General features: G+C 35.8%; 1 protein-coding gene across 22 annotated transcripts in view; it reads right to left on the minus strand.

The window, feature by feature from the left end:
- NAV3 (neuron navigator 3) overlaps positions 1-17573 on the minus strand; it is a 1262224-nt gene that overhangs the window by 187879 nt on the left and 1056772 nt on the right. For all 22 annotated transcript variants that reach the window (XR_013830383.1, XM_079936021.1, XM_079936019.1 and 19 more), the window contains 2 exons: positions 12409-12477; positions 9106-9245 (listed from right to left, as the gene is read on the minus strand). Coding sequence is in view for 21 of the 22 variants with exons in the window: in XM_079936021.1 (XP_079792147.1) it covers positions 9106-9245; positions 12409-12477 (209 nt within the window). In the remaining variant the exon portion in view is untranslated. The remainder of the gene's footprint in view (positions 1-9105; positions 9246-12408; positions 12478-17573) is intronic.

Below are 17573 nucleotides of genomic sequence, written 5' to 3' on the forward strand. Positions count from 1 at the left end.
ACTAGATATTGTCAAATAAATGAAATGTCCAAAGGAAATATTTTATTAATAAATCCTTTCATAATATTCAGGAATTGGAGACCATTAAATTCCATTAAATATTCATAGATCTAAAACTACAATGCTTTCACTTTTAAATGTTTTTTCCAACAGTATCAAAAATGCATGATAAACAGTAGGTAATTAAGCCAATTGGTATAGAATACTTGTCTTACCCATTTTTCAGAAGAAGTTGTTTACATTAAAAAGTTAATAAAGAAAGAGATAGGAAAAGAGGTTAAATTCTTCATTAAATATTTGTGTGAGTTAGGTTTTTTTAAAAGAAAATAAGTGTGCCTAAAACAATATAATAGATTTGTGAAGTTTATATTAACAATGCCAATAGTATAGACAAACGTAGATAACTTCACTGTGATTGCCTGTTTCCTCTACTGCACCGTTGATACAGCCCATGAAAGCAAAGACCACACCAGTAATGCATAGTTCTACATTACACACAAAGCACCTTCTGTGTGACAGGCACTAAACTAAGTTTTTGAAATACATTAACTCAGTCCTTCCAACAACTGCATAAAATTTTCATTATTACCCTCAATTTGCACATGAAGAAACTGAAGCACAAAGAGGTAAAAGAACTTGGCCAAAGTTACACAACTTGTAAGTGACAAGTCTGAGAACTGAACTTAGCTTGGGATTCTAAGTTAATTCTGTCAATCACTATGATTTTTCAAATGTACAAGAAGTTCAATGGCTTATCAGTTATAACATTATTCCTTGACTCTAGAAACACAAAAAATAGTGAATGTCAAATTCATGCCTTTAATAGAATTGTCAAGTAAACTTTATTTCTCGATTACCTAGATTCAACTGGAAACTAAGAACATCTCCAAACAAGATGCATTTTCTCAAGTTCAGTGAATTGTGTATGTGCCCGTGCATTTCACACAGTGACCTTACTGTTTTGCAGATTTCTGTCCAACATATATGCCTCCATTTTTCTACTATTTCCAGAAATATTAATCAATGCTACTCAGTTCCTACAATCTCTAGGACTTGAATCTAGGCATAACATCTGTTAATATTTACTGAGTGGCTATTCTGTGTAAGACTCCCCAAGACACCTTACAATATAGTCAGAGGAAAGAAATCAGACTCACAGAAGATGAATGGCATATATTAAACGTTAAACGAGTAGGAGGTGGGAAAGAAAATGGTAGAGATCAGAAGTGCACAAAGGGCTGTACAACATTAAATAAGATCAAGACAGATGAGCTAAGGGAGATATGCAGGCATTCAAGGCAGGAGTAATATAGAATTTTTATATGAAACTATGTGAAAATTTATTCTATTTATTTACATTTTAAAAATATGTACATACGGGGCTTCCCTGGTGGCGCAGTGGTTGAGAATCTGCCTGCTAATGCAGGGGACAGGGGTTCGAGCCCTGGTCTGGGAGGATCCCACATGCCGCGGAGCAACTAGGCTCCTGAGCCACAACTACTGAGCCTGCGCGTCTGGAGCCTGTGCTCCGCAGCAAGAGAGGCCGCGATAATGAGAGGCCCGCGCACCGCAATGAAGAGTCGCCCCCGCTTGCCACAACTAGGGAAAGCCCTCGCACAGAAACGAAGACCCAACACAGCAAAAATAAATAAAATAAATTATAAAAAAAAAAAGTACATACGTATATTGGGACACAGAGCTAGAAATAAAGTACCCCCAAAATGAAATCATAGTCTGCTGTAGTATTGTTAAGAGGAACATAATGGCCTCATATTGAATTTATCTTCACTTTCTTACACTGATCTCAAAAGTTATTTGCAATATTTCTTATTCTATAATGAAAATAATATTAATAATTATTACAAATATAATAATGCCTACTGGCATTTTGCTGAAGATTCTTTAACTATATTATCTCACATTAGTGTTCACAACAGCCTGATGAGATGGGAAGGGCTCCTATTTTTTTTTGTGTGTGACAATTTCATAATCACTTTGCCTATCTTTTTTTGGAAGGGCTCCTATTTCTAATTCACACTTGTGGAAACCCAAGCTTTGAGGGTCTAAACAACTCATTCAGTGGTGCACAGCTAGTGAGGAATGTGTGGTGTGGCTAGGATTTGATCCCACATGTGTGATTCTAGAGCCCAAGCTCTATAATTATCGTAGAATGTCTGACATTTTAAGTGTTTAACATAACGGTCTCAGACTTTAATGTGTGCTTAAGTCACTGGGGATCCTACTGAATGTACATCACATTGTGCTTCAGCAGATCTGCAGGAGGCCCCAAGATTCTGCATTTCTAACAACCTTCCACATGATACCAACGCTGCTGGTCACAGACCATGTTTGGCTTTAAAGAGTTATTTCTTATGACAGTGTTCAAATCGGCTAAATTCATTAAATGTTCCATAGCTGTGCAGCATTAATATTCTTCGTTCTGTGGGATTCTGGAAGCTCTGTCAGTTCTGCATTCCCCCCGGATGCTTGGCAATCTGTGGTGAGAGATCACTAAAAACAAAAGAGGTTTTCCTAATGTCCTTTATTTCATCATTTTCACCACATACTTAGTGTATATCTTCTGTGTTTCTGCAACTAGGTTAAGAAGCCAGGGGACTCCTACCCCTGTATGCCTGGGAGCTTTGGTGAGGATGAGAGAAGAGGGCAGAAAAGGACCAGTCAGGATGCTCTGTAAGTGTGCTGACATTAGCTAGATAGACTGCTACCGCAGTTCAAGTACAGAGGAAATTCAACATCATCACACCCAAAAATGAGACAGGAGGGACTCCAAATTATGACATCGACATCCAGCCTACAGTAACGGTCACAGCAAAAGCTATAAAATCGTTCTCAGATAAGTACACACATAGAAGACACTTCTCTGAACTCAACTCTCAATCTGTGCCCAGCTCCTCTCTATAATCAGCAATGAGGTGCTTCACGTTGCATGAAGAGTGAAAATCATAAGTCACTGTGCATCAGGAGAGCATTAGAATAATGAGTGTCTCTCTGGACACCTCACAAGAAAGGGTGCAGAACAACAGCTGCTGAAATGGCAGCCTCTGCAGCTCTGACAGAGCGGGGGTCGGCACAATCTGTGCGATTTACATATTCAATAGTAAGTAGCCTGGTCTCAACTGATGCATTGCTGAGTGTTGTTAACTCAGCTTCTGACTATAAATGAACTGTTAGCTGGGTATGGCGGAAAAGCACAGGTATCTAATGCACATATTTAAGGGCATTCCTGCAACAAACTTGTATCTTGCGTTTGCAGGGCCTCTCTGCCTATAGCTGGTTCCTTGTCTCTAGCCTCCAAAGAGAAAGTTTCTTCCACTCCCTCTCCTTTTCCTCCCCTTCTTCTTCCACCTCGCATCCACCACCACCAATTCCATTGCAACCAAATAATATTATTTATCAACTGCTTACTTTTCCCAAGTACTTTGATACATGGTATCACATTTAGAGCTTCTACCCATATGCCTCTTATTTAAACTCATAATAATCTATAATATACATATTATTTCTCTTGTTATAAATGAGAAAACTGAAGCTTAGAGAAAGTAACTTGCTCCAAATCATGCATAGAGTAAAATTTAGAAAAGACAAAACCAAAATTGGAACCCAGGTTTACGTGACTACAAAATTTGGAGGCTTTTGACTCTCCCTTCTTTCCATATGTTTGCTTGCCCACCCAAAAATTCTGCCGGTTCGGTTCTCCAGAAAGTCACATGTTTGTCACAACAGTGAAGGCAACTGGGTAACTCCCCGAAATTTGGGTTCCTTCTTCCTCAATGAGCAGAATATAAATGGGGAGAACATGATACAAGATACTCACTATTCAGTTACCTATATACTATCTCCTACTGGCACCATCCTTTTGAGTTGATGTAAGAATAGATTTTAATTCCTGCTTAGAAAACATCTAAATTCAGGGAGTTAATTTTTAGTTATTTCATATACAAAAAAAAAAAATAACTTTGATGACCTGGGAAAAATGCCAATCTAGTTCTAAAATTAATACACGGAGGTAAATGTGGCAGTCACAACAGGCATATGGGAAGTTTAGATAAAGACGATTCTCCATGGAAATTTGGCAGGTTCGCTTCCGAGCTCACTGCTACGTTGCCAATGGTGCTACTAGCCTGAGAAAGGACCAGGGAACATCCTCAGTTGTTTATTTCTTCTTCCTCACTGAGTAGTATACTGTTTGGATGGAAGCAAACCAGCTTTCAGTTCACAAAGTAAAAACACAGAAAGGAGCAACAACAATAAAAATGACAATGGCACCACTCTTTTGAAAGTATTCACTGTACAGCAGGCATTGTGCTCAGTGATATGTATGGTCCCTGCTAATTACAGAACGACTTCAGCATCACAGATCATTACGGAAGGAAGGAAATGACTGATCAATGTGGTGACAGCAATTAGCTTGGTAAATAACTAACTTAAGACTCTCATTTTACAATAATATACCAAAATGCAATGAACGTTTCGAAAGTTAAAAAAAATAGCATTCACATTTGTTTTCAGTTGTTTTGTTACCAACTGGCCCCTTGTTTACCTCACCACACTGTCTCCCATAAATGATGGCTTGCGAAATGCCTCAATCATCAATTTTATGCTGAACAGAAACATGGAATGCTATTACAGGGATTGTAGGGGCACTGTCCATTCTGCACATGCATATATTGTACCATTAGTAACGTGAGAGTGCCACTTTGTGGACTATTGAAAAATTTAGGGAAGCTTTAACTCACCAGCCAGATTTTTTTAAAGTATGTAATTTATGTACGGGCATATAAAATACATGTACACCTCAATATGTAAGCATGTATACGTAAGTAAACAACATATATGCCCAAGTCTATTTAGTCATATCACTTGACCTATGTACTTAATTGTTACCTCATAAACATCCTCAAGATTAACTTGAAATTATGTCATTATAGGTTTATATAATTATTAAGGAAATAAAGCAAAAAGTCATGGTGGAACACATAATGAAATCACCCGTAAAGAGATATAATGAGTAAAACGTATTTGCATTGCATTGAAAAGGAAATAAAACAGTTCAGTTCTGTGGTCTTAAGAGTAATTTCAGAGTAATTAAAAAAGTACTTAAGAACTAGATAATCATGTTTTAGCTGTCAAAACTCCACGACTAATGCAACATTCACATTAAACCTATAGTTTTAAAAAGTTCAATTTCAATTTTGCTGAATTCTCCATATCAATCATACTAAATCTATGTTGAGTGTAAATGAAAGAAAACACTTTCACACCAGAAGCTACTTCATTAGAACCCAGGAGAACAGAAAGGAAATCTCCTCTTCCACAGATGTACAGGTACCATGTAAGAATCACACGGGAGAAACAATAAAGAGATGGGAGCATGCCCTCTGGTACTGTGGCATGTTTCTTAGCAACAGAGAAAAACATCTCTCTGCTAAAGAACTCTGCCAAGTAATAAGTGGTTACAGATCATAATTCAGAAAGTGGATTCCAAATAGAGCTAGGGACATTGACATTCCTAATAGTACTGAACTGTTAAGCCTTTTTCATATTTATCATGTCGATTTTACAAAACAAGAATTATTTCTGAAGATAATTTGCTTCAGGCATATAAAATGTGTGCCCAAATGAACCAGGGCATTTTTTTTTTCACAAGATCCCTGATTTCCACTGAAAAGATATTTGATTTTTCTTTAAAGCATACATCTGTCTAGAGTAATCTCATAGGGTGCATGGGCAAACTGATAAATGCTAGTGTCAGAACATATTATTCATTGTCAGTCTCTGCATGTCAGGTCACCAAGGGAAGAAACTTGGACTCCCCAAAGAAATGCTTTTCTACAAACAATATACTATCTTCACTTCACCATTTGTTCTGAGAAATTTGTTCCTACATTCCATTTCAACAGAATGGTGGGGTGGCATTGCTTTCTATTTTAACATTTCTATTTCAGCCTTCTCTGCAAGTGATAATCTATGGCCATGTTCACCGATATTTTAATCCATTTGGTGAAATGAGCACACTATTTTTTGGATTACTATTAAAATGGTATTAGAGGTATCTTTTGAAGTGCAGTTTGTGATTCTCTTCTGATTTCCCTTTATTAGATAAGCCACACAATTCATAAATAAGCTATTTTTACCATTCCATACATGTGAGAAGCTACTGTGCTTTCAACAGTATGTTTTTTAATAAGGAAGTGAAATTGTTTTAATTGTGAATAAACCTTTACTATCTATTACAAATTCTAGAGATTCCCCAATTGATTCACATAACTCAACATTTAAGACTTCTTAAAGAAAGCAGAAAGTACATTTTCACTTAGAAGCATTCAGGGAGCACATTACAGATAGTGTGATTATTTCTTTTGAGTAAAAATATCTTAATTTATTTATTATTTTTTTTGCGGTATGCGGGCCTCTCACTGCTGTGGCCTCTCCCATTGCGGAGCACAGGCTCCGGACGCGCAGGCTCAGCGGCCATGGCTCAGGGGCCCAGCCGCTCCGCGGCATGTGGGATCCTCCCGGACCGGGGCACGAACCCGTGTCCCCTGCATCGGCAGGTGAACTCTCAACCACTGCGCCACCAGGGGAGCCCATATCTTAATTTATTAAATTTAACTGTTATACTTTCTAATAACTAAAAAGGAATGGCAATTAGAATACTCAAGTTAGTAATTTCTGAATTCTGTTATTATAATACTGTAACCTTTGAAAATTCTTGTTTAATTTCCACCTTATTTAGCCATGCCTAGGCTATGTATGAACTATATTGTCACAGAGATCAACCTGTCATCAGATGGAATCTTATTTTTTTATATGCTATGTTAACATGAAAAATCTCCATGTCAAAGGTTAAATAAAACATTCTTATCCAAAAAGATGTACCATTCAAATAGTCTAAAGAATAAATTATAAACTGTTTCATATGTGATGTTTATATTTGTTTTGTTTGCTCTATAATTTAAGCTAATATTTTGGAAATATAAAATAGCATGACACAATGATTAATTTAGAGATGATACTGGATATACTGATATGAAGCTGTGATTCCACATTAATAGAAAATGCCATATAGCATGCAAAACAAATTCTAGAAGGCTGTATTATATAATGCAATTTATGCTTTAATTATGATTGACAGTTTACAGACATTTAATGCCTACATTTGATATATAATATTATAAATATTTGTGAATGTGAGATCATACACTTTAAATGTTTTGGAATTTTACTTTGTTGGAATTAAAAGTAATGGCTAATTCACCATGAAAACTTTTGCTCTTGATACCGACCTAAGGAAATCTGCTTATGGTCAAAAACCTCGTAATGTGTGTTATCTGTCTCCACCTTGTGGTTATTATAAATATTGCTACTTTCTAATTTTGCACTACTTCTTAGACATACATAAGAGAGGCTGAATGCCTATGGAAAGATATGAATACTTGGCTACCTCTGGATTTTTACTTTTAGACACCAGAAATACAAAAATTATTTCACATGATCAAAAAATACATTATGATATCAAAACGTTGGGTCATCTAAAGCATTTCTAGGTTTCTTTGCCAATGTTATTAGTCATTTTTTGCAAAACTCTTATACAACTGTAGTCTCATGTAGCTAAAATCAGACACTTGAGCAGTCCACTCAGCATATCTTAATGTCTAAACATGTTTATTTTCCCTTAGTATTTCATAGCATATATAGGCCTTTGTATGATGCTTTCTAGGAAAGTCACAAAATGAGGGAGATGTTTTTCTGATAAGAAATTCTTGTCCCCTTTCTCTCCAGGAGAAGCGTAAGTCTTCAGTAACATTTCTTAGGTTCTCCAATCAAAGGTTTTATTCTTTATTTTAAAGAGAAAATCCTAACTTCCAAACACATACTATTTTCTTCTTTTTCCATTCAACTCAAGAACTGGGGATATTATAGGGATCAAGATACACTGCTTTGCTTACAGGGATTTACAGTCTGTCCAATTTTGTTTTAATGGGTAGGAAATTTTCATGAAAGTGTATAATTCATAGATCACTCCTGTCAATTCATGTCTGAGTAAGAGAAGTCTAATCAGATAATCCATATTAAACAATTGGAAATGATCTAATCTGAGCCAAAAGGTTTCTACCTGGTTCAATTAGTCAAACCAAATTTGCCAGCTGTTGTACTAAGTGTATTTGTCACTTTGGAATTTCATGTCTTGTTGCATGGAGAGTTAAATACTACACAGAGAAGTTAAAGTTTTATTGATTAGAAAATACTACCTCAAAATCCCGCAACATGCCCTAGTCCCTCACAGGGTCACACTGCTCCCAACAGCAGATGTTCTTGATTTTCTCATGGTTTAGATGTAAATTACACATCCTACCGTTCGGATGCAAGCTCCACAGGGATATGCATCAAGCCAGCACCTCTTTAAATATGCACTGTGCACATTGGAGAGAACTGTGTATCATACAGTAGTTAATATATAATCTGCCTTTAACACACACTTCCACTGTGTCCTTTCTTCCTGATCGTGTGATTGGATATTTCTATCATACACTCGTTCAAGAAAATAAAACAAACATGAATAATTTGTCTCTTATAGGAAAAACTAAGGTCATAATATTTATCTGTCCTGCTGCTCTCAAAGACTAAGTACCCTTCATAATTATGTCTTAAATTTTGATGCTCCAACCTTAACTTCCTCAAACATGTATGGCATTTAATGTTAACTAAAACCAAGGATTTGAAAACACTTCATATAGGTTTATGATTTCAAGATAAGTGCTCATAAAACATGAGAAAACAAAAGAAAATGCTATTTACATGCATCCAGGAGGAACTTTTTTTGAGAAACAGATTTTATACTTGGGGATAATCACTAACCACTTTAATATAAATGACTATATTTCCTTAAAGTGTTCTTCAGATTGGAAAGGTCCTGAAAAAAGCTGGAATTCAGGAGGAGGCACTTAGACAATGTAAGAAAGTCCACTGATAACATTTCCATTCCAAATGCTGTAACACTGCTTAAATACTAGATTTAGCATGTAATTTATTAGGCCCATATGTTACACTTGTGCCTTAATGATGTAATGGGCGAACACTTACCTTTTTCATTGCCATTTGCATAATTTGGAGGCTTGTTTTTATCAATGCTGTTAAAGCTCTGACTTCTCCTATTTAAATTGGAGGCTCCCTGGACCTTGCTGCTGCTGCCTGCAGCTGGTACCCTAGAGGGACCTGGAAGTCTGAAATAGTACAAGAAAAATTACATCATTATTGTACATTATAAAAACATAGGGAACAGGAGGTTCTGAGCAGGGAAGAGTTAATGGGAAAATCATAATTTATGACATTCAGCAGAAAATGTTGGTTTAAGCGACAAATAGCTAAACACAAGGTTTGAAAATCTTCAGAAAAATCTTGGTTCATATGATATAATTTGCCTCCAAAGTATACTAATAATGCAGGACAATTAGAAATAAAGTAATTTTAACTAAAAAGTCATGCCTATATGTACCTGATGAATAAAACTTTGATTTAAAGGTACTCTAACAATTACATGAAAAGCAACGGAAATAATAATACTTAACTAGAATCTATTATATTCTCAGGGTATTAACCAGCTGCCTGCAGTTGTTGTTAAGTTGTTCTTTTCAATATACGGGACATTTGTTTTTATCTTAGGTGGCTGTATCTTAGATGAACTTGTACATTAATAAAAAGAAGAATAAAGTTACATACAAATTGCAAATAGCAAATGCTTACTGAATATCTAAGCTAGTTAATTACTCAAAAACATGGTGTGGAGACCAAGGTCATGAGTTTGTTCATATTTGACTGATCTGTCTCACATAAAAACTTTCACTCTCTTGCCAAAAGTAAGCACCTAGACTCTAGCTGGTTATCTCACAAGTGTGGCCAACTGATCACACAGGCCATGCGACAAGGATGCAGGTCTCAGAAGAAGAAAATCTAGAAGAAAATCTATGCTAGTAGAATGACAATTTAAAACACACCTACAGTGATAGTAGCTTTAGCTACTCGTTGTGTATGAAGGACAAGACATGAGGAAATGTAGGTAGACTGTATTAGAATTAGGGGAAGTTTGATAGGAGGTAATCATCTGCAGTTATTTTATTTGAACTATAATTAAACATCAGTTTGGATCATTTATTTCACTGTTTAAACAGTTTCCATATTAAAATTTCAGGTATCAATTATTTCAAGAACTGTGCGTAAAATACGCAATTACTATATTTTATTTTATACTAATACTAATGTATATTGTGTATGTATAGTAAACTCAGTCCGCATAAATGAAAAACTAGAAATCAAGAATTAATATTGGCATCTTAAGACATATTTAAAAACATGATATTAAGGATTGCCAGCATCTTTGCTAGTGTTTGCTGCCACCATGTGAATGTCACTGTGTACTGCTCTAATAAGTTCTATTTTAAAAGAAAAATAACAAAAACAATCCATAACTTGTAAATGTAGCAAATAATTTTTTCTTGTTATACAAAATGTTTAAAATAAAAGAATGTTTATATCTAGTATATTGGTACCCAACATTTCACAATCAGTTGCTACAATATTCAAATTTTAACTCACCTTATTATACTACTTGACACATTATTTCCATAGATTATCAGGAAATCAAACTCTTAAATGTATACTATAAATATTTTATAATAGTAACAGGTATTGCGAAATGGAATGAACATCAGGAAAACACACACGCCAGCTTAAGACCAGAAATGTTGATATCTTGGAATAGTTAATAGTTTCAAAATGTTGGCTGTATTTTGGAGTTTAAATACATATGGCTAATAAATAGTTCCTTCAGCTATTTTGCTAATTAGAGGTTGTGTCATGCACAAGATTAGAATCTTTTCCAAATGACTCCAGCATTTAACTTTTACTCAAATGGATCTACAGGGTTTGTAAGTCTAGCACAATAACCACAGACACCAGGAATTTTGAGTACCAGTGATTGCACTATGTAGAAGGAACTCAACTAATTAATTTGGCCAAATGTCCCATCGTATTAAATCTGAGACTAGTCCTGTAGACACAGCCATAGGCTTAGAAAGTTCATTCCAAACTCACATTTATAAACAAATTTTGTCACAAAATTTGCCCTGCTTGCAATGAAACTTGACCTGTTTCTAGAAAGCAATTAAAATGCATTTTGATCTTGACTGTGACCCATGAAGCCAAGTGACATTTAGTTCTCAGAAGAACAAATTAAAACAAATTAAAAAATCCATTTGCTCTTCTCATTACCCTAATTTGACAGTCAGCCAGAGCTCAAGATCATTCATCAAAGTAATAAAAAGAGAAATGAGAATGAAGCCAAAAAAAGAGATGTTCTATTAAATCAAAGAAGTACTTAAAATATATTTTATATTCATTAAGTCTTAGAAGTAATAATAAAAAATGCTTACTGAACATGGCAGGTCACTGTTCTTTGCGCATCCTAGTTTATATCATTTCTTTTGATTTTTAATTAAATACCCTTTTAATTTGCCTTTCCAGAATCAGTTTAATTACTATGGAAATGAACATAACTTAGGAAACCAAGGCAAGGGGAAAAGCACATAACCTCAAGTCAAGGCATCATAAGTAGTTCTTGTGGTCAAATACTGCACAATATGATTAATTATTAGAGTAGTGACTAGTAAACCACCACTGAGATACTTCCCCAGTGAGTGAGATGGCACATATAATCACATAATAATCAGGGGGGCAAAACACATTTGCTGTGGCTTCACTTAGCTGTACCATCATGCCTCCAGTAACCTAACATTAAAAAAAGTCACTTTCCACACATTTTTCTGTACCAGTATTTTCCAAACAGTATAGAATGCACTGTCATTTATTATAATAGACTGCCTTTAAAATACATATGATATAAAGAAGCAAAAATTTAAATGATTAAAGATAAAAGAATGGTTCAGGCTGAGCTGGTGCTAACTTCCCCACAAAAATCTGCCAATGTTTCTCACTTCTGCTTCCAAATGTGCAATAATTAACGCATACCCATTTCAAAAAGCAATTACAATCTTGTTTTACTTCCAGATTTGTGGCCTGGAAAGAATGGGGTCTTCAAAGCAATTTTTCCCCTTGACTTTCTCTAAGCCTAGAACCTAGACTTCAGCCCAGTCACAGCACTATGTATAACTAAACTGAATTAGAAGAACCCAAGACCCATTTCATAATCTAACACAAACATGCTCACCCCCAAGAAGGCGTATGGAAATCTACTTGGAAGAATTCGGTACTCTAAGCTTTTCATCCAGAAGTATGTCAGTTTTTGAAAAAAGTTAGAATGATAGGACAAAATATCACTGGGCATTTACTTTATTATCACTAACAAGCAATAAATTAGAGATATTAACTGACCTAGTAGGCTTTTTTTGACTGGTTGCAATTCCACTGTGATTAGACTGAGTTGCATATCTGGCTGCCAGACTGTATGAGGAGAAACAGAGAAATTGAATTAAAGAGATTCTTTGAACATGGAAAGAAAGTACAAACTTACAAGAAAACTATGAGTTAATGAAATGCAATTAGAACATGTACAAACATGTATAAAGAATAAATTAGAAAATTATGATAATGTAACACATATACCATGACCTTTGATTATGAACATATTATGAAATAAATAATGCTGTGGACCCCTTAATAAGTGTGTCATCAATGAATTTTAAAAAATGGTTGTGTGACAATATTAATATTTTTAAAGTAATATTATTCCATCTTAGAAAAAAATTCAACCTTTGTAAATGACAGTGAAAACTTCAGGAAAGCTAAAGTTTGACTTAACACCATAGCAAGATCTCTTTCTCAAAAAGATTCAAATGGAAAAAAGAGTATGAAATGAGAGTCATTATTTTCTTTTATAAACTCTTCTAGTCTGCTGTTTTAACCTAAATACGATTTTGAAAGCCAAAAGATTAAAATATCTGGTTTCTGTGTAGTAAGTTATTGTTGATCTCTAGTCCTGGATAGAATATTTTATGGACGTGATTAATACAAGATGTTTTTCTAGAGAAAGATCTATGCAAAAAATTGAGATTAAAATGGAGTCAGATTCTTCAAAAACGGACTGAACAACTGCTGATGACAATTTCTGGGCATTCTTGAATTACAATTCTTAATGATTTTTTAAATCACAATCTTTGGTCGAAAACACACCAAAAAGCATTATGGAAACCAAGTTTTGAAGAGCAGTGGATACTTTATAAATGAAATGAACATGTGTGCTTTAACTTGAACTGATTTCTGAATTACCTAATGGTTCTGAAATTAGTGTTCTGAAGGCTATAGTAAGACTCAGTGGGCCTAAACATGTTCACACGTGCTGTGATTGTCATGGGTTGATGTGTGAGTGGAGAATCACTCTGCTGGTGAATTGTTATGACTCTACATGAACACATTTGTTGTACATGCACAGTTTCCAAGGCCTCCAAGGAAACAGGAACAACATGGGGTTGTTGGAGTCAGGGTGGAAGGGTCATGTGGAGCCCTGCTGTTAATCCAGTTGCTTTGCTGCTAAGTAGAGGGTATTTAACCAAGGGAAGGATCCCTTAAGATGGTGACATGTTTCCTGAGTAAACTCTTACTCCATGCAGCCAGTCTGTGGTGGGAGTATGCAGGCCTTTGAACTGCCTGGCTAGAGAGGAATAAAGAATTCCTCATATCTAGACAGCTTTTCAGAGCACTTGTTTTTCAAGTGGATATGTGATATATTCTTATTTGCAGAGAGTGCATTCTGTATTCTAACTGTACTGGACACTGAGACAACTGGCTACAACTGGCCAAACTACCTCAGCAACAATAATATCAGAGGACAATTTAAAAGTAAAAACCAAAGCACTCCAATGAAATATTAATTCAAAAATTAAAACTAAAAGTACCCAAAGTGAAAAAAAAGAATCTTCTGTGAACATGTCAGTCTGCTTTGTCAACCCAAGAATAAGAGAACTACCTACAGGTTCACCATGATGTCTTCTATCCTGTACCCTCCAAATTGAACACAAATATTAGCAGGAGAGATGCCAATAAAACAATGTACTTTCCCTCGGGGAACTAAAGCCACCTCATGGATTTTTTCTTCCATGATTTTAAAGATGTATCATAATTTCTAGTATAGAAGTAGAAAACCAACAACAAAATCTAGGGGTTAATCGACTTGGTCAAAATCAGTCTGATTTTATTGCCCACTTGTGTTTTCTAATTATTATGAGAATACTCTACTAGTTGCCTATATTTTTGTACCAAGCCATCCTACTTTAATTCTTTGAAACTGGGCTTCTGCCCTATACTATCCTTACAAATGTGAAACTGTTATTTGAAGAAGAGTTTGATTCAACTCTCACCATATTCTAATATTTTTGTATTTGACCCTATTTTTCTCTCTGCCTTTTTAAATTTCTCTCTTTCACAGACTTACTAATAAACTCACTTGATCTGCCCACCATCATTCTTGTCCATTTTCTCTTTCTTTCACCAGGCCCTCTCCCCTTACCCATCTCTTAAAAGCATGCTTTTTCATATGTCATCTTTCCTCAAACACTTGTATGCATTCTTTCATTTGATTCTTACCTAAGATTTCAGGTGAACCCTACTAGAAACTAGAGTTAATAGCTGCATCATACTCCCAGTCATCAATATCAACTGAATAAAAGACATCCATTTCCATGACCTTCAAAATCAGTTACCACATCAAACTCACCATTTTCCTTTTTTTAATCCCCCAAGTTCTAATCAGATCCTTCCTTTCATTTCATGATTTCTGTACACAGGATCACCATTTTCTTTAGGTGTTTGGGCTTGAAACCTCAATTGTCAACTCTTCCCTTTTTCCTTCCTTTTAATTATTGTAGATGTGCAATCAATACCCTGCCACGCTGATTTGACCTCTACAAATTTATCTATGTTCTCCTTCAATTTTCATGTTTACCATCTAACTCAAGCCCCAACACTTCTCACAATGCCTCTAGCCCCTTTATTTCTCTTTTTCTTTCTTTCTCTTTCTTCCTTCCTTCCTTCCTTCCTTTTTCTTTCTCTCTTTCTCTCTCTCTCTCTTTCTTTCTTTCTTCCTTCCTTTTTTATCTGGCCCTGGCTCTCTATGCAGCAGAAATGAATTTCTTTCCCCACAGTGCTTGTGATACCATGTCCCTAATTTCAGGTTTACAAATGGGCTAGTAACAAAGCAAGTGAGTAGGTACAGCCAAAGCAGTTTATTAGTGAAACAGACACAAGGGACATGTAGACACAGCTCTGAGGCAAGTGGGGGCAGATAAATAGAGTCAGAACACCACTAAACTAAGGATTTGCAGACATCTGGTTAGAAGATTATGTATTCTTTTCCTGAAATGTTGTCAAATGAAAGTCTTTCTAGCTAATGGGTGGCAAAAAGTATCAGAAACAAAAGCATAAAAAAATAAATATTTTGAGACACACTGTGGGTTCTACTAAAGGAAGTATCTTCTCATCTATCCTGTAAAGTAGAATATCAAGGGAAAGCTTTTTATTTCCCCTAACATGGAAGGGAAGAGGAGGAGATTAGAGACAGTCAATTAAAAAAAAGGATGAAACTCATCTGGTGTTCAATACACAGAAGGATCCAAACTGCCAGAACTATCCAATACAGCTTCAGTGCAAACCCCCATGTAGAACTGTAATATCCATTTATTATAAGGAAGGAAAACTTCTCAAAGTAAACCGATCCTGAATTGCAATCAGGATCATAATTGCAGTCATTGACCACCAGAGCCTCACTACTCAAGGTGTTGTCCACAGACGAACAAAATGGCATCACCTGGGCCTTGTTAGAAATACTGATTATTAGGTCTCATCCCAAATCTACTGAATCAGAATCTGCATTTTAACAGGATTCCTACGCATAATAAAAGCTGTGCTCTACAGAACACCCACAGATGTCCAAGCTTGGAAGAAAAACACCTGTTTCCAAAGTCAAAGAGCATAATCTAAACATCTCAAGCCACGCCTCATTTTCTATTCTGCTGCTGCTGCTTTAGATAGCGCTGACACCCTCCTTCCTCTAGAAATCCTCAACTCACTTAGCTTTCTTAACACGACAGCTGTCTCTTGAGCTACTCCTCCTCCTTCCAAGACACAGGTCCACTCACCATCACCCCTTCTAAATTTTGTACTATGCCCACGAATATTTTCAAAACCATAATCCTAGGTCTCAGCTGGTATATCCCTCCATTCTTTTTATATCAAATCTGTATTTTATACTCCAATCTCAATTCTAAACTCAGAGCCTCTTTTCTAAGTATCTCATTATCTCCTACATATTCTACCTGGATCTATCAGCTATATTTCTCCCAGATATCCCCCAAATGCTCAAACCTTAACTCATTATTCTTTCAAATCACCTCTCTCTCTTTGACTTTGTTATTTAAATTTAGTGTCACCAACTTTTTATTTTTCCATTGAACAAAGAAGAGTTGTCTTCTTTGACATGACCCACTCCATTTCTACCTCTGTGTCAGTTCTCTCATGGACTCTGATAATGCCCCTCCACTAGTCTCTTTGTTATCATCCCGTTTTTATTGCCAACCAAATCCAATCATTCTTCTCACAGTCAACTAACTTCCCAAGAGAGAATAGATGTCAATCTCTTTCTTTGAAATTGCTGTTGACTCCCCATTGTCTGTAGGATATAGTCCAAGCTCTGTGATCTGGTTTACTGAGTGTTTCCGTGTGTCTCCTCAGACTCTCTTACAGCTTCATCTCCTCTGCACATCCTGCATGCCATGTTCTCCACTGTCATCACACCTCTGCTTCTGGCCTGAGGCCTCTTCTCCCCCGGCTCCATGGCTTTTCTCATGAGGTTTCCTTCATCTGCAACACCATGGCTTCTCTTCCCCACATCATGAAATCTTACTTCTGCTTTAGGATCCTGCTCAAGTGTCACCTCCTTCTTGAGGCATTTCTCAAGTCTTGTAGAGTTAGTTTTGTCCTCCATTAGTCCCCAGGTCCTTATTCATCTCTAAGGATTAGGTTAACATGGAAATTTATCAGGGTAAATGCTTATCTCCTGAACAGATTGCATTGTTCACCAGGACAGGAATTACGGTATGTTCATTTCTTCATTCTCAGTTCCTATCATGGGTTGGTATGTGTTCAGTAATTAACTATTGATTGCTATTAACTGGGTAGTATTATCAAAAAATGATATGTTATACCACCATCTTTTAACCAAGGGAAATCTTTTTAAGAATGGAATTATCAGAAGTATATTAAAGGAAGACACTTGTCTTCACTGTGTCCTTATTAAGTGACAGTTTACATTTATTTTCTCATTTATTCCTCACAATAGTCCTGCAAAGGCGATACTCCATTTCTGACTGAAAAATATGAAACCGCCTTTAAACATTAAGTAACTTGTACGAGTTATACATCTTATATATAATAGTACTGAAATTTAAACTTTCTTCTGTTGGATTCTATAAGCTGTGCTATGTTCTACTATACCATATCATTTTCTTGCAAAGTACAACTTGTGATACTTTAATGTTTCTTTTGCT

Source organism: Stenella coeruleoalba, assembly GCF_951394435.1.
Source record: "Stenella coeruleoalba genome assembly, chromosome: 11".
NCBI lineage: Eukaryota > Metazoa > Chordata > Mammalia > Artiodactyla > Delphinidae > Stenella > Stenella coeruleoalba.